At 43.5% G+C, this 24,751-nt stretch overlaps 1 protein-coding gene across 7 annotated transcripts in view; it reads right to left on the bottom strand.

The window, feature by feature from the left end:
- The window catches only part of LOC126470365 (thrombospondin type-1 domain-containing protein 7A-like), a 1,214,159-nt gene that overhangs the window by 729,610 nt on the left and 459,798 nt on the right, over positions 1–24,751 (bottom strand). For all 7 annotated transcript variants that reach the window (XM_050098173.1, XM_050098171.1, XM_050098172.1 and 4 more), the window contains one exon: positions 9,941–10,162. In XM_050098173.1, the coding sequence (XP_049954130.1) occupies positions 9,941–10,162 (222 nt within the window). The remainder of the gene's footprint in view (positions 1–9,940; positions 10,163–24,751) is intronic.

A 24,751-nucleotide genomic window follows, 5' to 3' on the forward strand; every position in this document is an offset into this window, starting at 1 on the left:
GAATTCAAGCCACATTTGGTCTACACTTACATTGTTAATTTCGAAGGAGTGTAGATTGTCTCTCAGGAACGCGTTAAGTAAATTTCTATGTTTTTTGGACAGCTGTATTATTCGTTTATTTTTGGAAGGTTTTGGAGTTACGATATTCAATCTACCTACGACAGTCCCGTGTTCACTAATCCCTGGATCCGTTTCGATGCTGGTTACTAGCTCAGGATTACTTGTTGCGAAGAGCTCAAGTGTATTTTCGCTATATTTTTCTATTCGAGTGGTCTCATGAGCTAACTGCTAAGAATAATTTTTTGGGAATGCGTTCAGCACAATTTCGGACGATGTCTTTTGCGTACCGCCAGATTGAAACGTGTATTTTCGTCAACATATCGTGAGTAAATTGAAGTTACCGCGAACTATAACTGTATGAGCCGGGTGCATTTTTGAAATTAGGCACAAATTTTCTTTGAACCTTTCAGCAATTGCATCATCTGAGTTGGGAGGTCGGTAAAATGATCCAATTATTATCTTATTCCGGTTGCCAAGAATGACCTCTACCCATACTAAGTCACAGGAACTATCTACTTCACTATCTACTTCGATACAAGAGAAACTACTTCTAACATCAACAAACATTGAAGCACGATAAAATCGCATTTTATTTCTTTCAGAGATGTGTAATAAAGTTCGTCAAAAATAAATTTCAAAATTCGGCTAACTTAATTTTCTTCACTGACGGTGCTTCATCCCAATAAAAGAATCGGAAAAATTTTACAAATTTACGCAGTCATCTAGAAGATTTTGGAATACATGCAGAATGGCATTTTTTTTTGCAACGTCTCATGGAAGCGGCGATGCGACGGCAGTGGGGCAGCTGTCAACACACTAGCAGATCGATCAAGTCTCCAGCGTCCAATAGAAGATCAAATAACTACACCTTGTGAATTATACCAGTGGGAAGTATCGTGTTTGACAGCTGTAACATTCTGTTACGTTCTAAAGGAGGAGAGAAACGTTGCAGAACGAGGGCTCAAAGTCCGCAGCTCGTGGTCGTGCGGTAGCGTTCTCGCTTCCCACGCCCGGGTTCCCGGGTTCGATTCCCGGCGGGGTCAGGGATTTTCTCTGCCTGGTGATGACTGGGTGTTGTGTGATGTCCTTAGGTTAGTTAGGTTTAAGTAGTTCTAAGTTCTAGGGGACTGATGACAATAGCTGTTAAGTCCCACAGTGCTCAGAGCCATTTGAACCTTTTTTTTTTTTGAGTGCTCAAAAAAATGGCTCCAAGCACTATGGCACTTAACATCTGAGGTCATCAGTCCCCTAAACTTAGAACTACTTATACCTAAATAACCTAAGGACATCACACACATCCATGCCCGAGGCGGGATTCGAGCCTGCGACCGTAGCAGCAGCGCGGTTCCGGACTGAAGCGCCGAGAACCGCTGGGCCACAGCGGCTGGCAGAACGCGTGCATCTTCCTAGGTTCGAACATGCACGTCTATTTCCATGGACCCCAACAACACATACCTGCATTGTATTCTGAAGTCAAAAATGTTAACAAAGACATATTCACTTGCAACTGAGGGTACGGAGATAGTGATACGCAAGCAGACGCAACCTTGATACCTGCTGGTGATCCTGACCAGCCCGAGGCCTCTCCCGATGTTGAGTGGCAATCGGAAACCCATCGAAACCTAAGTATAGCGCGAGCGTAAATGTTTATAATTTATTTATTTTCTCCTACGTTTCAGGCAAGGGGCTGCATAACATTTAAAACAGGAATCAATGTGTACTAGAAAGAGGTTCAAACGATGTAAGCTTCAGTTTCATGAAAATAGCGTTTATGCTTAACACATGAGTAAAATATTTTTTAAAATAGCATTAATTTCTGCTATTTTACTGTTGTATACATGTGACAACATCAGACATTCAGATCCAAACTGCATCGTAGTTTACTGAAATCCAGTATTGGGTTTGTGAGTTACACAGCAGACAAATCGCCGCGTTCGCAAAATAAGGCAAACTTAAACGAATTTTAAATCTAAATCTAGCTAAAATTTGAAAAATAACTTTATCTGTGGTGTTTTCCTTTACCGTAATAGACACACATAAGAAATATCAATGATATCAAAAGAATATGACAGCAATTTTCTCATTTTTCGAACGATTAGAGATGTAATAGCCCGCATTGGAGTTGCACTGCATTGATTTGATTAGCCAACACAAGATAGTACCTCAGGTATTACCGACAGCAAACGATGTCGCCAATGTGACGGGTACAAGTCACATAATGTCTGTAGTATTGGCCAGTTCATTTTTTGGTAAACATGTAGTTGTACCAAGATCAACGAGTTTTCAGTGCTGAACTATATTTTACCTAGGTTGTAGATGCACTTCGTGGGAAATTTACAAATGCCGCAGGGCCGAATATTTAACAAAAACGAGATTAATCGTCCGTTTCCAGGAGTTCAGCTCAGTTTCAGGCAAGAACAAAACAGGAAACATTCAATTTAGACGGACGCTAAGCTTTTTGAGATGAAGGATGTTATGCTGTATTCGCCTTCAAAACGTTGTGGGATATTATATATCCAAGCTCAGATTTCGTGTGGTAGTGCTCTAGAAGCGATACAGAATCTGAAATTTCGTGTATATCATGTTCGCAGTGTGTAGAAATTGAAGATTCTGGATAAAGATAAGCGTGTAGCGAACTAAAGAGGAGAGTGCAGAACCTAGAGAATACTGTACTGAGGGAAAAATGTTGGTGTTTCAATCTAGGGACTGATTTTAGAATCACATGAAGGATCTCTCACTAAAAACCACCATAAGCAATTTCCGGTAATATCTACTGCTTTTGTTATTGTGGAACATGAGGTTGTGTTATGTTCAGCATTTGTAAATATTACGAGCTCTACATATTGGAGTGCTGTATAGTACAGGGTGATTATAAGTAAAGTTAAACTTTCAAAACGCTGTAGAAATAACACCACTGGTCAGAATGACGTCAAATTGCAACGGAATATTATCGGAGAAAGGGGAAAACTTATGGTAGAAGGAAGAAAAACAGTGTGAAAATTGATCAATAGATGGCGCTGCATGTTTCCGAATACGTAAATGAAAACACCTAGCACGCGCACGACGCATTGAAGTTGGTAAAACCAGTCCAGGTACACAGTAATGGAGGAGGAGACGATTGATGGTGTGCAAACGTGTAGTGCACGCAGAACTGCCACAACATTGGACATACCCATGACCACGGTGCGTAAAATCCTAAGAAACATCCTTCTTTGCTAGGCATTCAAAACTACCCATGAGCACGAGTTGCTTTCTGTTGACCTGCCAGCAGGTGAGCACACAACGTGTTGACGGTTCAGCCATACTTTCTTGGTAATGCAGTGTGTTATAGTCTAAAACACAAGAAGATCTTCCACCCCGGAACACCCGATACTGCACATGAACTGAGTTTCCTTACTGTCATCATTTTTTCTGTCATAAATATGAAAATTTGTGGTTGTTGTCAGGTGATTCTACTTAAAAAGGTTTTTAAATGGTAACTGGATTTTTATAATACTTACTCTTAGTTTGATTTCTTTTACCGATCATTTGTATCTAGTAGAGTGACAACACACAGACTATTAAGCACATATTGACAAGATTTTCTCCATTATAACACTTTAAAATATGAATAGATTGTTTGTTCCTACATCAGTACGTGATATTTTGTTGTACCCTGCAACAGTTTTTCACATTTGGAAAATGTGTTTAAGTTTTCTTTTTATGACTTAAAATAATGCTTTTTCCCCTTAATAACAGATATAAAAGGCGTTACTACACTCTTGAATATGCTGAAGGGATCCAGATGTAGCTTAGCGCCAGCCCTAATTCTGTTGATACTGCAGTATCAAGTATAAATTATGTCAACTGCTGAACCGAGTTGGATGCACCGGTTCCCGTCAGATCACCTAACTATGGTGCAGTAGGGCGTGGCCAGTACTTGGATGGGTGACCATACTGGTGTGCCGAATGCTGTTGGCCGTTTTCCTTTGCCTTTACTGATGGTCTCACACACACACACACACACACACACACACACACACACACACACGTACCATTACTCATCTGCACTTAACAGACACTTACGCATACAGCTCTCTTCATTTCGCGAAGGAAAGGTGCCTGCCGGTGCGGAGGGTAGGGAAAATCTATCCAGTTAGATGTGTCAGCCTGTCCCTTGGGGTCACCCTCCGATTCATCTCATGAGACTTTAATTTTCTTGGATATAAATGACGACCTGTGTTTACTATCACGATGGTCACAAATCTGGGTGTTGTCTACATAGTTCCGCATAGTCAGCGCGTACACAACTTTCCCACTAGAGCACGCCCCGCTAAGCACAACAGTGCAGGCGCCGCGCTCGTCCATCTCCGCACTACGAGATGGCGCTGCCATAGAGACGGGCCAAATTCTGCTTCCGCCGATCCGCGTATTAATATGTAATGCAGCCAATGAGATTGCTGCTAACGTAGAACCTTTTCTCCTCGCGGACACACTCGCGCAGTGATACCTGAATGCGTGGGGTATTATAATGAGTGTACAGACCTCCGATTAGTCTGCATTAGTGTGTACCAGTCCGCATTTGTCTGTACCAGTCTATAGTCAAGTTTCAGTCTACGCCTAATAAGATTACCATATTAATGTACATAGCCATGAAGTATCAGAGGTATGTGAGAATAAGATTAATGTACCAAGACCAAAGGAACTTCAGACTGTCTATTGTAAACAGCATCCAGAATCAAGTTACTTAATGCCTATGCTTTTTATAATTTTAATACATGTGTGTGAAAATTAATCAAGTTCTGTTTAAAGTTGGTCACGGTCAATCTGCTACTCTAAGCGTGCAAGTGGCATTTCTATCGTCTGACCTAATGGCAGAAGATAAACACGCCACGATAAGACCACGAGACATATTGCTGACACTCGCCTACTTCGTTAGAGCGACAAGTCAAATAATCTGATAGTGTGTGTACCGAAGGTATTACAGTATGCACACAACACCGGGTCTCCTGAGGAAGCAAGTATGGCTGCCCTACACTATTCTCTGATATTAGTAAGGTGCTTTGTATTCAGTACACGTGCAGAATGATTTTGAATACGAGAGCAAGTGCTTCCTCATTCCATTGTCGCCCAGTCCTGATCCTTGATATCAAGTTCATTGTGAAATCATTTGAAATTAATATCAAGTGGCCTTATAGTAATCTTATTATCAGTAAGTTGTAGTAAATGGAAAGAGATACAGTCGGGAAAAAATTCAAGAAGATGAAGATCTTTGGAGTTGTTACACCTCTTTTGTGAGTGGCAGTAAATAAAGACAGAAAGACGAAATTTGGCACATACCTTCAGTTCGTTAGATACACAGTGCCGAAAAAAAGAACTGATACACCTGGAAAGACGACGTCGATTTTAATCTGATGACGCCATAGGCCGCCTGGGACGTAGCAGATAGTAGATGTACTGATAGTGGTTTCAACGTCGTCCGCCAACAGAGAGCGTACTGGCATAGCTACTAAGCGCCATTAGTGTCTCACCTTTAGTAGAGAGTGCTAACAGCAGAAGGCTCCGTGTGGTGCAAATGTGTGAAGCAATCAGCAAACCATGCCATGGGGAGGCACTCGTGCTTCGTGCTGCCAACTGCTTTGAAAGTAGTAAAACTGCGGTCTTCCAAGTGGCAGTATGGTTGTATGTGCTGCGTCAGCTGTGCACCGATACTGGTATTAGTGTTGACGCGAACATTCTCAAAGCCGTAGACGAGGTTCTGGAAGGTCACGCAAAACAGACGCTCCCCAGGATCGTTGTATTGTAAGAGCAGCCATGACAGATCATACAGCTACCGTAGTACGTAAAAGGAGTCTTGTGACCCCAAACGTGTGAACACGAACTGTTGGGAACCGTTTATTAGCAGTGGGACTACGGGCGTGCACACTTCTAGCCCACCTCCAAATTAACGGCACAGCATCGATGTGCAAGGCTCGACTGGTGAAGTCGAAGGATCACTTGGAAGATGGAATGACACGCCGGCGTCTTCAGCGATGAAAACAGTTTCTGCCTGCACGCAGGTAAGATGTAGACCTATTGAGCGCCTGTGGTAGAGTGAATTCCTCCAAACCACACTGGCCCCACCCTAGACCTTATGGCCGGGGTGCGATAAACTACAACCCTCATTCACCTTTGGTGTTTTTAGAAGGGATGTTAACCAACACTCGGTAGGTGCAGAATGTTGTTAGACCCATTCTTTTAGTAAGGTGGTGCTTTGTTCCAACAGCATAATGCTCGCCCACGCACTGCCCATGAAACTCAAGGTGTTCGGCATGACGTGTAGCAAATTCCTTGGCCAGCAAGATGTGCAGAAGTGTCTCCAATCGAGCACGTGTGGAATATTATGGGACGAGAGGTCACACGTGTCAGTCAACAACTCTTACAGAACTACATAAAGAGTTCAAAATGGGGTGACATAACGTATCCCAGGACAATATTCGAAATCTGTACGATCGATTGAATTCTAGAGTCACCACCAACATTGCCTACCATGGAGGCTACACCATGTACTAAAATGAGTGATTCAATGTGGGTCGATACCTGATATGTCAGAACCGCATGTGCTATTGGCCTGTAAATGTAATTGTTTCATGTACTCCATGTACACTGTTGCAACAACAAATCTTGAGTGAATTGGAAGCCTCTAAAGGGGTATACTAATTATTCCAGCAGTAGATATTTCTCGATTTTCAGTTATTAATGGATAGTTTCGGTAAAACTAGCGCTATGAAAAATTTAGGAAAATCTCTTCAGTGATTTCCACTTACAGTTTTGAAATATTTATAAGTTGTAAATTCAAGGAGCTAATGACGTGTTGAATTTTTTGGCTATCGTATAATAAATATTTTAAACGCTATTCACATTTGAAGAGTCCATTCAGAGATGATGATACTTTCTACTGGGCCCTATTTATGAACATTTCCCCCTGTAGTAGACAATCATTAGGTCACTGGAAAGTCCCAGACGGGAAGACCAAATGAAATTTAATAATCAGTATGGGTGTGGTTACTCGAGACAGCTACGGATACTAACTATTTAGAGCAGGCTGTTCGCTGCGGCGTCCGTTGCCGTGGGATGAAGTATGCCCTATGGACTTTTCATTATGGGGTGAGCAACTCTAATAACTGACATCCACCGACGGCTGCTTACCATGTGCCTCCTTCACGTTGCGTAAACTATAACGATAGCGAGTTCTGACGGGAAGTTGTTAGGTATTCACTTCTGTGTTATTTCAATTAAAAAAAAATACAGTTAGTGTAAAGGACTTCACCGTCATAAACATGACGAAATTGTTTTTAGAATATGAGCAATGTGTATCAAAGAAATACGTTAGAACTTTTGTAGATATTAGTTTTCACTTCCTTGTAAGAAATTGAATTAAAGGGCTGCTGGGACAGAAAAGCTGAAAATTTCAAGAGCCTACCGGAGGAAGTCATATGTGGAAATTGTATTTGCCCCGTATATTTCAGGTGTCATTTCCTACCGTATGGTTTTCCATAGTAGAGTGGGAGGCAAGTATGTTATCGTTACTAGAAAAGTAGGAAACTGATTATGTGTAGACAGAAAAAGAATCGCGAACACTACTAGACCTAAGAACCTAAGCCGTAAGAAGTCGGAGGTAATCTTCGTATCACACCGAAAGTTGATCAGCGGACATTTTCGTAAAACAGATCCTCGAGTACTCCCCGGTGCTATCCAATTCTCATTTCAGTAGATAGTAACTGACATCGGCATTCTCTAAGATGTTCATCTAAACTGAAAAGAGCAAACAGTTACACCATGCAGAAAATCTCTCTTACCTACATGCAATCCTAACATTTAGCAAATATTTCAAAGTCCATTAAAATACAAATAGTCCAGTCTTTAATCTGCCCGAATATTTGCTGCTATGATGAAGCTCAACACTGCACATCAGTGGAAACTCCAAACGCCTCGAATTAGTCGTTAATGTTTGCGAAACCAAGGAAAAACTTAGAAAGGTAAAATGAAGTTCAGAGACAAGAAATAAAAAAAAAAATGCTGTTTGTTGATGAGATTTTAAATCTATCAGATACGGCAAAGGACGCAAAATCGGATGAACGGTATGGTTAGCGTCTTGAAAAGATGTTGTAAGATGAATATCAACAGAAGTAAAACAAGGCTACTGGAATGCAGTAGAAATTAAATCAGGTGATGACACTGGTTGATTAAGAAATGAGACACTATATGAAGTCCATTGGTTCTTCTATTTGCGCAACAAAATTGCCGATAAAAATAGTTTTTTTAATATGGAATATGAATTTAAGTGTTAGGAAGTCTTTTCTGAAGATGTAACTGTGGGTTATTGCCTTGAACGAAAGTAAAACGTCAAGTGTAGGCAGTTCAAATATGAAGAGAATAGAAGCCTTTGAAATGTGGTAGTACAGAAAAGCACTGTCAAGTAGATGGGTAGATCGTATAAATAACGAGGATATAGTGAAACGAACAGAGGAAAATAGATATATATGGGTCAAAGGAAGGATAGGTTTATAGGACACGTAGTGTTGCATCAACGAGTCGTCAGTTTGTTACTGGAAGGAAGTGGGAAAGGGGACGGGGGGGGGGGGGGGGTGGCGGTGGAGTAAAGTTGTGGAGGGAGTCCGAAGTATGAACACAGTAAGCAGGTTCAAGTGGATGTAGGTTACTGTAGTTACCCACAGATGAAGAGGTTTACACGGGACAAAGTAGCATGGAGAGCTGCATCAAACCAGTCTTCGCACTGAGACCACAACAACAAGAAGAAGAAAAGACAAGAAGAACACCTAATGAAAGGTGTCTAATTCGCATTATAAGAGACTCAAAAGCATCATGGGTAACTGCAGCAGCAGACCGTAATGCATGGAGAAACCAGGAGGAAGCCTTTATCGAGTACTTGATGAATAATGTTTGTTGTTGTTGTTGCTGTTAATGATGAAGATGATGGTCTACATCTACGTGGATACTCTGAAAAGCACACTTATGTGCCTGGCAGAGGGTTCATCGAATCACCTTCACAATAATTCTCTATTATTCCACTCCCCGTGTAGGTCGGCATCAACAAAATATTTTCGCATTCGGAGGAGAAAGTTGGTGATCGAAATTTAGTGAGAAGATCCCACCGCAACGAGAAATGCCTTTGTTTTAATGATGTCCCTCCCAATTCCTGTTTCATGTCTGTGACACTGTCTCCCTTATTTTTCGTTTAAACAAAACATGCTGTGCTTTGTATTTTCTCGATGTACTCCGTTAATCCTATCTGGTAAGGATCCCATACCACGTAGCAGTATTCCAAAAGAGGACGGACAGGCGTAGTGTAGGCAGTCTCTTTAGAAAATCTGTTGCATCTTCTAAGTGTTCTGCCAATAAATCGCAATCTTTGGTTGCCTTCATCACAATATTTTCTGTGTGTTCTTTCCAATTTAAGTTTATCGTAATCGTAATTTCTAGGTATTTAGTTGAATTTTCGGCCCTTAGATTTGATTGATTTATCGTGTAACCGAAGTTTAACGGATTCCTTTTAGCTCTCATGTGGATGACCTCACACTTTTCATTATTTATGATCTGCGACAATATCTGATAAGAGTCAGAAAAAGATCTTGAAATGACCAGAACAGTAGCTGACTATCCTATTTGTTGCAATCGACGCGCCTGACGCACGGCTAACTACGTAATTTAAATAAGCTGAAAGCATGATGATCGTCATCCATGTGCGTTGGCTGTAGACACAGCTGGTGGTCTTCAGTTTTGATGCGTTTGACTACCACAGGGTCTTTCATCATGTACTTTTCTTTAATGCTGTTAAATTTCTTTACATCAGATATGATTTTTAGTGCGAGTAAAGCAGTAGGACATTGAAGATACTCACGTGTGGGCAGGCTCTTCCGCCATACATGGGTGCAACGAGCACGATGCGCACGCGCGTTTGGTTTGTGCCGCCAACAACGCAGTTGATAGGATCCTCGCAAGTGCTCCACTCTGAAAAAGGCCCCACCACGCAGTCCTGTGGTCGTGGCACGCTGCACATGCGCACCGATTCGGGCTTGCTCCGATGCGGGACGCAGCTGGAGTCGTCTACGATGCGCTGGGTCTGTTGCAAAAAGTACATATTACTCTGGAAATTTCTGCACTGATCAGTTTATCATGATTAAGAACTAATTTATAGAAATTTCCGGAGGATACGTGCTTTCATGTTGGCACAACCTGTTTACACGATTCAGGACCACCAAGTTACATGCTATACTCATATTTTGAAGGAGTCGACATATTTGGATCCTGCCGTGGCCATTCAGTATTTCTAATACATCTGTAACTTAGCAGATAATGCCTGGGTCAACTAAAATTTGCTATTCGCAATACAGACACTCACCGAAACGATTTATCACGATATTTTCAATAGGTCGTTAGTTCTGTTGTAGAGTGACAAAGACTTCAGATCAGCGTCCTTCTATCATGGTCTGATACTCGGATTTTATCAAAAGGACATATGTCTTAACTAAAATCCTTTAAGACAGTAGGATGAAATACTGATAACTGAAGCTGTAGAGAACTTAGTAATTGGACAATGTATTTATTTCCCAGACATAACTGAATATGAAGTAACAGAAGTAAGCAGCAGTGCCGTGAACAAGACTGTAAGGGCAGGCTACAAATAAAATAATTGAAAATATATGTTTAAAGAAGCTAGAGATTTACGAATACCTTGAAAAAAGAGGAGGAGGAGGGGGAGGAGATTAGTGTTTTACGTCCCGTCGACAACGAGGTCATTAGAGACGGAGCGCAAGCTCGGGTGAGGGAAGGATGGGGAAGGAAATCGGCCGTGCCTTTCAAAGGAACCATCCCGGCATTTGCCTGAAGCGATTTAGGGAAATCACGGAAAACCTAAATCAGGATGGCCGGAGGCGGGATTGAACCGTCGTCCTCCCGAATGCGAGTCCAGTGTGCTAACCACTGCGCCACCTCGCTCGGTTTGAAAAAAGAGGGAAAACAGTGTTAATGTCCATGTAAGTAGTGTGATGTCGAAATCTGACTTGCTTAATCACTCGTTTCTCTTAAAGCTGAAGTTGAAGAAGCGATGCATTCCTGGCCGGCAGCTCAACCTAGAACCTCCTTTTATGACATCAGGAAGCTTATACAACGATAGACTAAATGCGTTGAAACGCAAGAACAGTATGTCGAAAAATGATGTGCTTGTAAATTTCCTATTTGCTTACAATAAAATTTTGTAACTACTTTGCGGTTAATAATTGACTTACCCTCGTATTATTGCTTGGATTCGAATTTAGACGTCGAGTCAGCGGGTGAATTTGGTGGCAGCTGACTATTCCCTCGTAGCTTGAGCAGTGGCAGTCAATGGGAGAGGCCTTTCCACATTTGGTTTTTTTCTTATAAACACATCGTTATTGTGCCTAGCCTATCCCAATGGTAGAGGTAACAGTACAGCTGTGGGAAATTATTAGAATGTGATACATCGGCATAATTTGGCGATGCTTTGTGATTTTCTTAACGTACATGCAATTATGTAGAAACACTACTATGTGGTTGTTTTTAATTTTACACTGCTTTTACATGTCCAGAGTAATGTCATAGTCAGATTGTTCTTAAGTGGCCAGACAGTAACGTCATTTTTGTGTAGATGCATGCCCACATGTATTTCACACATTCGGTGTAATGTCAAAGTGTCTGGGCTTCCATGACATCATTTTTGAGCCATGAAGTACAGTAATTAAGGTAATTCAGAACTACCCAGATACATCACCTAATTGGACTAGAAGATTTGGGGAAGGTGAGAGGGAGATGATGGCCATTCTTTGGGTCATAATTTATCGTAATTAGGTCATAAATTAGACTTACATAAACGTAACATAAGAGTAAAAGTGACTTATTTATTTGAATAAGGGTCTTGAGCCACAGGGAGGTCTCTTTATATATGGAGAACAGTGCGACTTATTGTTACATAACGCACTCAGTCCTGCTAATGACCTATGCATGACCACAGACTCCGCTGTTGTCACTTCTCTGATGTGTAGCAAACAGTGTCTCTAAGTATCGTACCAAGGAATCAGTAGATGTGAATATATTCCCTTGAGAATATACATACACACACTTTGTAAGCGAGTCCACAAATTGTCAATAGTGGTTGCTGGAAAACCGCTTCAATGAAAGTTTCCGGCAAGCATATCCAGACTTAGGTAATGAGAAACACGACACGCGAACATACAGCCCAGTGAAATGGAAGTACACGCCGTATTTCAAAGAAAAATTGCAAATTATTCGTCACACATTGTCGAGCATTATCTTATTAAAATACACTCCTGGAAATTGAAATAAGAACACCGTGAATTCATTGTCCCAGGAAGGGGAAACTTTATTGACACATTCCTGGGGTCAGATACATCACATGATCACACTGACAGAACCACAGGCACATAGACACAGGCAACAGAGCATGCATGATGTCGGCACTAGTACAGTGTATATCCACCTTTCGCAGCAATGCAGGCTGCTATTCTCCCATGGAGACGATCGTAGAGATGCTGGATGTAGTCCTGTGGAACGGCTTGCCATGCCATTTCCACCTGGCGCCTCAGTTGGACCAGCGTTCGTGCTGGACGTGCAGACCGCGTGAGACAACGCTTCATCCAGTCCCAAACATGCTCAATAGGGGACAGATCCGGAGATCTTGCTGGCCAGGGTAGTTGACTTACACGTTCTAGAGCACGTTGGGTGGCACGGGATACATGCGGACGTGCATTGTCCTGTTGGAACAGCAAGTTCCCTTGCCGGTCTAGGAATGGTAGAACGATGGGTTCTATGACGGTTAGGATGTACCGTGCACTATTCAGTGTCCCCTCGACGATCACCAGTGGTGTACGGCCAGTGTAGGAGATCGCTCCACACACCATGATGCCGGGTGTTGGCCCTGTGTGCCTCGGTCGTATGCAGTCCTGATTGTGGCGCTCACCTGCACGGCGCCAAACACGCATACGACCATCATTGGCACCAAGGCAGAAGCGACTCTCATCGCTGAAGACGACACGTCTCCATTCGTCCCTCCATTCACGCCTGTCGCGACACCACTGGAGGCGGGCTGCACGATGTTGGGGCGTGAGCGGAAGACGGCCTAACGGTGTGCGGGACCGTAGCCCAGCTTCATGGAGTCGGTTGCGAATGGTCCTCGCCGATACCCCAGGAGCAACAGTGTCCCTAATTTGCTGGGAAGTGGCGGTGCGGTCCCCTACGGCACTGCGTAGGATCCTACGGTCTTGGCGTGCATCCGTGCGTCGCTGCGGTCCGGTCCCAGGTCGACGGGCAGGTGCACCTTCCGCCGACCACTGGCGACAACATCGATGTACTGTGGAGACCTCACGCCCCACGTGTTGAGCAATTCGGCGTTACGTCCACCCGGCCTCCCGCATGCCCACTATACGCCCTCGCACAAAGTCCGTCAACTGCACATACGGTTCACGTCCACGCTGTCGCGGCATGCTACCAGTGTTAAAGACTGCGATGGAGCTCCGTATGCCACGGCAAACTGGCTGACACTGACGGCGGTGGTGCACAAATGCTGCGCAGCTAGCGCCATTCGACGGCCAACGCCGCGGTTCCTGGTGTGTCCGCTGTGCCGTGCGTGTGATCATTGCTTGTACAGCCCTCTCGCAGTGTCCGGAGCAAGTATGGTGGGTCTGACACAACGGTGTCAATGTGTTGTTTTTTCCATTTCCAGGAGTGTATTTCATACGGAACTGTCTGTAGGGGCGTTTCCTATGGATTTAAAAACTCCAAGGTATAGAAGTTGGTGTTCAGACTGCATTCAGTATTTGGGAGTCTATACAACACTTTTATTCAGTGGCATGCTCAAAGCAACGTCCTCCTTGTTCGTGAACAATGCTGCTCAAATTGCAGGCTGCTCATGATGGTGAATATTTTCGCGACAACGCACATCACTGAATAACTAGCGGAAGTGGGCCTCGCCAGAAAGAATAATATTTTGTTACTCAGCATAATGGTGACAGTGTTTATGAGCCTACTGGGGAGTGGGACGTTTCTGTGCTGTGTACAAAGAAAGTCTTTGCAATGACGTCCAGGCCACCTGTCATGCCCGCAGCAGTCTGCTCGGAATCATCCCTCTTGCTGTGCTGGGCGCCAGCCGAATATTTTAAAGCGAAGCTGCATAATCCATTATACTGATGTGGCACGATGGCTTCCATACCATACTGTGGTCACATTGCGTGCTCAGAAAATGTACCTGCTTGTCGCAGCGCACAACGTCAGCGAATCGAGGTTGGCTCAGAAGTCTCTCCAAGTCAGACCGAACGGGATAGCGCAGTGGTCGGCCCAGTGGACGTGCATTCGGAAGGGTGACGGTTCAAACCCACGTCCGGCCATTATGATTTAGGTTTTCCGTGATTTCCCTAAATCGCTTGTGGCAAATGCCGGGATGGTTCCTTCGAAAGTGCCTGGTCGCTTTCCCTCTCCATCCTTCCCTAATCAGAGTTTGTGCTCGATCTCTAATGATATCGTTGTCGACAGGACGTTAAACATTAATATCCTCCTTCTCCTGCTCCTCCTCCTCCTCTTTCCTAGTGTGGCCATGATGTAATCCAGATGGAATATTCCCACGCCTCCAGTACTTTGACAGGTATATCTCCCACTACAGAAATATTTGAACCACGTGTTCGATATTATTAGCTGACTTCGTTGCAAAACTCAGATATTAATCCTATTACTGAGCCCACATTCTCCCGTGACTCTGCCTTCTATTCCTTCTTCTGCTTAAACGTTCCAATCACCGAGGATTATTAGATTTCCATCTCCCTTCACATGTTGCATTAAACTTCAAAATGCTTATATACTTTCTCTGTCTCTTCAACATCTACATCTGACATGTACATGCATACCTAAATTATTTTTGTTGAATTAGGTTTGATGTAGATTCTGATGCGAATAATCGTAACAATGAAATATTAACAGTAGAGCACTCTATACCCTATGTCGCTATTTATGACGATTCCTATTCCCATTACACCGTTTTCTTGCTGCTGTTGTTATTACCCTATATTCATTTGGCCAGAAATCCTTACCGCGCTTCTATTTTACTCCACTGCCAACTACGATATTTAGATTGAGCCTTTGCATTTCCCTTTTCAGATTTTATACCATCCTTGCCACATTAGGATTTCTGACATTCTGTGCTCCTACTCTTAGAAGATTACCCTTCCACTGGCTATGCAATCTTTTTTTCATGGTCATCTCCCACTTAGCAGTCCCCTCCAGGAGATTAAAACAGTATAATTACACTTTTTCAGTTACAGGCCACATATTCTGTGGATACACATTGTGTGTATTTGATGCAGTGCTTTCCATAACCCGAATTCTCATACTGTTGATCTTTTCTGATTCTCCCGGCTTCTTTGGAGCTGTTTCTCACCCCAACGGTAAGAGAGGGCCAGGAACAGCTTTCTGCTCTTCCTTCCTTTTAAACAAGGCCGTTGGCAGAACAACGGTGATGACTCCTTATAAAGGATGTCTTCAGTTGCCACTGCTGGTTATTTTTATTCAGAATGTTAGCAATGGCATGGCTTAGAACCCGGACGCAGGACGTTCTGATTATTAGTCAAAGACGCTACTCGTCAAGTGCTGTCACCACTGTGGCATTTCGTCTCGTCGTTCACCTATTACAGTCCACAATGGTCTGCGAAGACCCCTGACAGAAAAATATTCTTAGTCTCGACGATTGTCCGAAGGCGACGGGTTTGTCCGAATCGAGTTAGTCTGAGTACACTCTTGGCAAGGTGTCCGTGAAAATCTCAAATCCTGCACGAGCTCAGAAGTAAAATGTCCCGTAAGTCGGACATTCACAATCAGATTACAATTACATTAATACAATGAAATGAATACCCTTAGCTGCATACAGGGGTTGATATACGTCAACGGGGAGAGTTGAAAATGTGTGCCCCGCCCTGGACTCGAACCCGGGATCTCCTACTTACATTGCAGACCTCTATCCAGCTGAGCCACCGAGGACAAGGAGGATGGTGCGACTGCAGGGATTTATCTCTGGCACGCCTCCCGTGAGACCCACATTCCCAACTTATTGTCCCGCACTATATTCGTAGTGCCCCTTCCCACTACAATCATTACTCGCGCCTTTACCGATTCCCATAAGAGTTCGGGCAATGTTTGTGCATGTGCACAGAAGATTGGCAAATGGCCGGTGAGCCTTAACTATATATATGAAGATGATATCTGTTCCTTCGCACATATTCACAATCAGGTCGCGATCTTCGGCTCTGACATAGTGCATCTTGCCTATCCGAGACTCAAATATATTCACGTTAAGTGCATTAAAGTAAAAGCAGATTTGCTTTGTTTATTGTCATTGAATCGGATAAATTATTGAAGTAAAAGAACAATACTGTTCCTCTATGCCATTATGTTTGAAAATTATTAGCTGTTGAGCCAAGCATTGCACATGGAAAAATTTATGTATTCTGTTTCCTGACGGTATATAGAGAAATTCTGAGCATTATTCCACCTCAATAACTCTGTTTTCACAGCTGTCACACCTTCAGGGGAAACTGTTTGACACGGAGATGTTTTCTCATTTTGCATTACATATAGAAGTCTATTGCCGCCGAGTTCAGACTACAGGAAGGGAAGATGAGAGGTACTTGCCAAGCCCTGTGGTGCAGGTGCCAAACGTCTGGTTGTTATTGTAGATGCGCATGTCTCGTATAAGCGCTAATGAAAAATGTGTTTCGCACACAGAAGTTTACGGGCCTAAATGTCACAGAAATATGTTTTCAGTACATTCAATTTCCTACACGTACTTTCCTACATTTCTTTCAACTGATCCTCCACCACTACCTTAGAGAATAAATGGTGTACACTGTTGGTATAAGGATGCTGCGTCTGTATAAAAAAGGGCTGCAGAGATCTGAAAAGAAATCAGATCAAGCAAATGTTGTTTGCAGAGGTTCAGTGATTTCTCAAATAAGGCAGCGATAAAGTCTCTGAACTCGAGTATAGTTCTCTGTTCACATTGACGTAGATTTCCGTGGTTTCCCGAAAAAAAAAATCTCTTTAGACGTAGGACAGTTACACCTTCGTCTGAAATGGCCTGGGCGCCGAAACTTTACTTGGTACGGAGTACCTGGCAGTAGGTGGCAGCACAATGCTCCTAATATGAAAAACGTATGTTTTTGTGGGTGTCCAGATACTTTTGGTCACATAGTGTACTTCTGCCGTACGTAACGAAAAGAAAACGTTAATTAGTTAACAATCTTTAACACCAAAATTGACAGCACCTCATTCCCCTTACTGTGATAGCACAAGTAACTGAAATCAATTGCCTAAATGCACATTAATTTACTGTTACTAATAGATGTCACGCTTATGGTATAAACGTTCATTAATAATTTAATTACAAAACAGTGATCACCCAACATTCTTCTTCATAGCGTTTACACGTCACTGAAATTGTGCATTTCGTTCCAGTAACAGCTGCGTGTATCTATTGAAAAGAATTTAAAATTCTACCTTTCGAAGTTACTGGAAGAAACAAGTTATAAGGGAAACACGAGAACATCGCCATTTCAAGTGATTTTATAGACTAGGATGTAAGAAATTCTAGATGCGTCTATTTTAGTTATTGTTTTAATTGCTCATTCCTGTCTAAGTACAACATACGATGTTTGTTGCTTGGATACATGTTTTATATGTCTGCTCGATGTTTCCTTTCATTCTCTGCAGCTAAATGCTTAGTGAAGGACTGGTTCCGAATACTGATGTTATTTCACATTTCATTTTCCAACAAAGTAGTGCAGTAGAGGCGTGCTAATTTCTGTGCTGTCGGCTTTTACATCTTCAAATTGCATTAACATATTTTATTGTTTAAAAAGAACAAACCAATAAGCGTACTGTCAAAATTGGAACTGTATTGTACTTTCCGTACAAAATAAGGTAAATGCAGACAAAATTACTGGCGTTACTTCCATTGAGCACATTATTTTATTGAACTAATAGAAATGTCCATGGTTTTTATTGTGCAGTTGTTCCGACGATATGTCTCGTGTTGCTTTGATCTTCTGGAGCAGTGTTTGGAGATCTATTTCACGGACAAAAAGTTTGCCATTTCGCATTCAGGATAATGCCTGTGTAAAATACTGTCAACGATTAATCCACATTCTTATTCTGACTAAATACAGTTCAGGTACCTTGCCAGTAACACAAAATTATTGTTGTCGTACATTTTCGACTATTATTTCGGGCACCTTCTTGAAAATTTATTCTTTAACGACTGTATAGCACAATTTTTCTGATATTCACCATGAGAGAGGGTCTTCAACATTTCGGTGAAAGGGTGGGTTTATATCCCTGTGCGAACGGTCTGAGCTACGTTGGCTACAGTCCTCTTGAACTGATAATGCCTGGAGAGTTTATTTAAAGAGACCGTGTCTGATTTCCTGCTCCACCCTTCTCCAACTGAGTTTCTACTTCGTCTCTGGCGATTTTCACATCGACGGGATATTAAAACTTAATCATAATCGGACCTTCATGCCCCTATTCACTTGGCTCAACGCTATAATTCTTACTGCCTAGCGTCGCTCAGCACTGAATACAGAAATATATGGCTTACGAGTAGCTGCTCGACTACTGTACCTCAGTACTTTTTAACTCCATACGCACAACCATTGTGCTAGATGGACTACTGTAGCACTTCGAAACTCATGAGTGTTTCCTTCTCCTGATTTCATGCGAGTTTTTACAACCACCCTCCTCAATGTTCGACGGTTACTTTTCGCCAGACAACGACGTATACGTGATCTTGATTTAGCTGAGGCTTTTCCTTCGCGTTTCCACATCACAGTCACATCACCGAAAGTTGACTTAGTCGGCTTTAGAAGGGTTAAAATACACTCCTGGAAATTAAAATAAGAACACCGTGAATTCATTGTCCCAGAAAGGGGAAACTTTATTGACACATTCCTGGGGTCAGATACATCACATGATCACACTGACAGAACCACAGGCACATAGACACAGGCAACAGAGCATGCACAATGTCGGCACTAGTACAGTGTATATCCACCTTTCGCAGCAATGCAGGCTGCTATTCTCCCATGGAGACGATCGTAGAGATGCTGGATGTAGTCCTGTGGAACGGCTTGCCATGCCATTTCCACCTGGCGCCTCAGTTGGACCAGCGTTCGTGCTGGACGTGCAGACCGCGTGAGACGACGCTTCATCCAGTCCCAAACATGCTCAATGGGGGACAGATCCGGATATCTTGCTGGCCAGGGTAGTTGACTTACACCTTCTAGAGCACGTTGGGTGGCACGGGATACACGCGGACGTGCATTGTCCTGTTGGAACAGCAAGTTCCCTTGCCGGTCTAGGAATGGTAGAACGATGGGTTCGATGACGGTTTGGATGTACCGTGCACTATTCAGTGTCCCCTCGACGATCACCAGTGGTGTACGGCCAGTATAGGAGATCGCTCCCCACACCATGATGCCAGGTGTTGGCCCTGTGTGCCTCGGTCGTATGCAGTCCTGATTGTGGCGCTCACCTGCACGGCGCCAAACACGCATACGACCATCATTGGCACCAAGGCAGAAGCGACTCTCATCGCTGAAGACGACACGTCCCTCCATTCACGCCTGTCGCGACACCACTGGAGGCGGGCTGCACGATGTTGGGGCGTGAGCGGAAGACGGCCTAACGGTGCGCGGGACCGTAGCCCAGCTTCATGGACACGGTTGCGAATGGTCCTCGCCGATACCCCAGGAGCAACAGTGTCCCTAATTTGCTGGGAAGTGGCGGTGCGGTCCCCTACGGCACTGCGTAGGATCCTACGGTCTTGGCGTGCATTCGTGCGTCGCTGCGGTCCGGTCCCAGGTCGACGGGCAGGTGCACCTTCCGCCGACCACTGGCGACAACATCGATGTACTGTGGAGACCTCACGCCCCACGTGTTGAGCAATTCGGCGGTACGTCCACCCGGCCTCCCGCATGCCCACTATACGCCCTCGCTCAAAGTCCGTCAACTGCACATACGGTTCACGTCCACGCTGTCGCGGCATGCTACCAGTGTTAAAGACTGCGATGGAGCTCCGTATGCCACGGCAAACTGGCTGACACTGACGGCGGCGGTGCACAAATGCTGCGCAGCTAGCGCCATTCGACGGCCAACACCGCGGTTCCTGGTGTGTCCGCTGTGCCGTGCGTGTGATCATTGCTTGTACAGCCCTCTCGCAGTGTCCGGAGCAAGTATGGTGGGTCTGACACACCGGTGTCAATGTGTTCTTTTTTCCATTTCCAGGAGTGTATACCTGATGACTGTGTTAGTCAGGTGTCATCCAGTGACTAGTCGACGTTCGAAACGCCTGAACTCTCCTGACCACCCGCATTCTGCTGTTACTGGTTCCTTACTGCGACGTTGCTCTACTGGCAACACAGTACGTGACGTCTCGTGGTCAGTTCTGATTACATAGCAGTGTCCGGATAGGTTTGATCAGATACCATTTATTATCATCCTACAGGCGGTATGTAGTAGTATTAAATGTGTCTTTAAACTCCTGGAGAAAGAAGAAATTTATGTTACCCATGTGAATACGGGGAAGAAGTTCTGAACACTGGTCCTGATCATCTAAATATGTGTCGACATTCTGAATTAAAATTCAAACCAGAATGAGATTTTCACTCTGCAGCGGAGTGGGCGCTGGTATGAAACTTCCTGGCAGATTAAAACTGTGTGCCCGACCGAGACTCGAACTCGGGAGCTTTGCCTTTCGCGGGCAAGTGCTCTACCATCTGAGCTACCGAAGCACGACTCACGCCCGGTACTCACAGCTTTACTTCTACCAGTATCTCGTCTCCTACCTTCCAAACTTTACAGAAGCTCTCCTGCGAACCTTTCAGAACTAGCACTCCTGAAAGAAAGGATACTGTGGAGACATGGCTTAGCCACAGCCTGGGGGATGTTTCCAGAATGAGATTTTCACTCTGCAGCGGAGTGTGCGCTGATATGAAACTTCCTGGTAGATTAAAACTGTGTGCCTGGAAACATCCCCCAGGCTGTGGCTAAGCCATGTCTCCGCAGTATCCTTTCTTTCAGGAGCGCTAGTTCTGCAAGGTTTGCAGAAGAGCTTCTGTAAAGTTTGGAAGGTAGGAGACGAGATACTGGTAGAAGTAAAGCTGTGAGTACCGGGCGTGAGTCGTGCTTCGGTAGCTCAGATGGTAGAGCACTTGCCCGCGAAAGGCAAGGGTCCCGAATTCGAGTCTCGGTCGGGCACACAGTTTTAATCTGCCAGGAAGTTTCATATCAGCACACACTCCGCTGCAGAGTGAAAATCTCATTCTGGAAACATCCCCCAGGCTGTGGCTAAGCCATATCTCCGCAGTATCCTTTCTTTCAGAAGTGCTAGTTCTGCAAGGTTCGCAGGAGAGCTTCTGTAAAGTTTGGAAGGTAGGAGACGAGATACTGGCAGAAGTAAAGCTGTGTGTACCGGGCGTGAGTCGTGCTTCGGTAGCTCAGATGGTAGAGCACTTGCCCGCGAAAGGCAAAGGTCCCGAGTTCGAGTCTCGGTCGGGCACACAGTTTCAATCTGCCAGGAAGTTTCAAAATTCAAACCCCTTTCGCGGTATCTCATGAAGTGAAGAAATTGACATTCTTGACGGACTTCCACCCGTCTTGATGTAGATTTTCCTCGAGCGGAATGACTACGTGTCCCCATCACGTTTCATCATCTCTTTTCTGTTCATCCATTGGACAAACACAGGATTACACACACAAACACTCATCACAAGAGCCCATACGAAACAGATACACCCCTGACACGCCCTAACAAATTAGATTAAGAGGACAATAAACTACATCCACTACGACGTTGCCCAAGACAAGCATTTTTCCCAACACTCCGTGAAGAATGCTGGCCAGTCATTCACTTAAACAGCATATACCTTTTATTTCACTAAGAGATTGGTAAAGTATGTTGTTCAGCTGCGCGTCAAGTCGTGCATAAGTTTCTCTTTTCCTTTATTGTTTCATGTATTACACATTTATCGCACCTTCCTTCATGCGCTTTATGTTACCTGTCATATTCTGGAGCATATTCGCGTTCCGGTACCTGATAGTCAGTTTGTTCCGTATTGTTTGGTTTTCAACAGTTTAGAGAGCCGGCTGTACATGTTTCGAAGCCCCGCAGCTGATAACCAATTTAAAAAGTGTTCTACTAGCTGTATAAAATGGCCATAATTCTATTGTAGCCGCGAGAGACAGAAAGAAAGCAAATCCATGCTGCATTCTGCGTTCATTCTTCTGCCATACACCTTAGGGTTGGCAGCTACCTAAGATTCCCTAGCAGAGCTATTCGTATGTGACAAAGTCAAAACTGACGCAGAGATCGGCACTGTAACGAGTCCAGTGCCGTAACTCGCATCATTCTATTGTTTTCACGCCTTGAATCAATGTCAGCAGAAGCGATAAATTAGAAATTCAGTTTTTCACTCTGCTTTTATTGGTATGATCAGTCTGCACTTTAGCACAAGTTTCCCGAATTATGGAATGCATTGCACCTTGCGGAATGCAGGTCACTTTGTCATTTTCATGGAGTTTCTTTGTATGTTTACCTGAATGGAAGTCACGCCGTGACAAGGTTATAGCATTGCTTCATTGCACATGTGTACATGCGCATGGCAACGGTAAGTGTGGACAATATAATAAAAGTTGTAAACAAGTAAAAGCTTAATATTGAAGATGGGTATTGTAACTGAAAAGAGTATAAATACGAGGATGACATATACCTTAATGAGCTGCAACCATTTGTTTGTAAAGAATACGTAACGAATGAAAAGAAAAGTCGCTGAATGATAATGAATGCGATAATAGATTTTGTATTAGTGGATATATAATCATACTACCCAGCAGGCAGGTTATCCTGTAACTCGAAGGTAACTGGCGGCGGCTAATAACAATCTCTAAAACCACAGCCCTCGTCGATGTTTCGTGGCGAGGCGCTGTGTAAATGGACTTGTAAAGCTGCAGAATGAGAGTGCTTGCTCGAGCCCGCCTGTTGCATACAGGCAGCTTTGAAGTTCGGGTACTTGAGGAACCCAGGGAAAAGCCACAGAGCACGGCTCTCAAAGGATTTAGTCACTCGCCGGCGTGGGACCAACGTCTCTCACTTCAAAGAGAGCAACTTCGGGCCACAACTGGAGGCATCAAACAATACCTCGACGTATAAGAAAATTTTGTCCACGGCTTTTGAGATTCCTTTAGAAATATGTACCGACGCAAACCATTCAGAATAAATGTTTTTGCATTTAATAAAGATAAAATTAACCTCTCGAGCCTTCAAATCGCCTCACAGAACAGCTTATTATATTTAGATACTTCCAGATTCCATAGTTTCAGAGGCTGTTCCGCAATAATAAATGGTTGAAAGAAAACGTTCTTAATATGATTCGACACGTTAACACTACATTCATTCAGTGAAGAGCTGACTAGCCCATCTTACCGATGAAATTTATTTCTAGGGAGGCCTTGTTCTTCTGTCATTCACCGAGGTTGCTAGGACCTTTAATGACAGCGAAAGATAAATGAGAGCTGTCATAACGTCCATTTTTTTAGTGTCGTCCTCCTCTGGGTGAATCTTAAATAGCTAAAGTAAGTTGAATGCTGTGAAACCTATATTTCTTTAATGTCCTAGTTTTAGAAAAGAATGGATTGCCACTGAAACATACATGATATTTCTTTAAATTTATCAGAAGCCTTGAATTTCTTAGTTACCTACTTCTTGGATTTATCTGTGTAGTCTACGAACTTAAACACTATGTTACAAACAAAAATAAACAGAGAAACAAATTCTTCTTCAAAACAGCATTTCATTAAATTTATTTTACAAATTCTGGCTCAAGAGAGAACTGTACTTACGCAGTGTCATAGTTTTTTGGGAAAGGCTGTATTTATAACTTCTTTTTCTTCATATTTGTTAAGGATCATGCCTTATTATCACACCTGATTAGAACAGTATGTACCGTCAAGACTGACACGTATAAAAATACGAAGAAAGACGATTGGGGTTTACCGTCACGAGTAGATCATTACAGACAGAGCATTAATCAGTTGGAGAATGTTGAGAAGAAAATCAAGCGAGGTGTACTCAAAGCCTTCCTGGCATTTTCATGTGATGTTTTGGCAAATCCATGGGAAACCGAAGTCTGCAAGGACAGTCTGACGAAGCGTCGACCACAGTTCTTTCTAATCAGAATATAGTGTTTGAAGGTGAGAACACCTGTCTCTTTGCGTTACTTCTGTAGAATGCCATGGACCTATTTCGTATCATGTACTTCTAGAGATCGACATAGTGTACAGACATAGATATTAAGTTGTTATTCAGACACAATTATACACACACTGAGATGACGAAAGTCATGGAATAGCGATAAGCAGGTATACAGATGTCGGTAGTACCGCGTACACACGATATAAAAGGGCAGTGCACTGGCGGAGCTCTCACGTGTAGCCAGCTGTTTCATGTGAAACGGTTTCCGACTTGATTATGGTGGCACGAAGGGAATTAACGGACCTTAAACGCGGAATGTTAGTTGGAGCTAGACGCATGGGACATTCCATTTTGGAAATCGTTAGGGTGTTCAGTATTTCAGCGTCCACA

This window comes from Schistocerca serialis, chromosome 3 (assembly GCF_023864345.2).
Source record: "Schistocerca serialis cubense isolate TAMUIC-IGC-003099 chromosome 3, iqSchSeri2.2, whole genome shotgun sequence".
NCBI lineage: Eukaryota > Metazoa > Arthropoda > Insecta > Orthoptera > Acrididae > Schistocerca > Schistocerca serialis.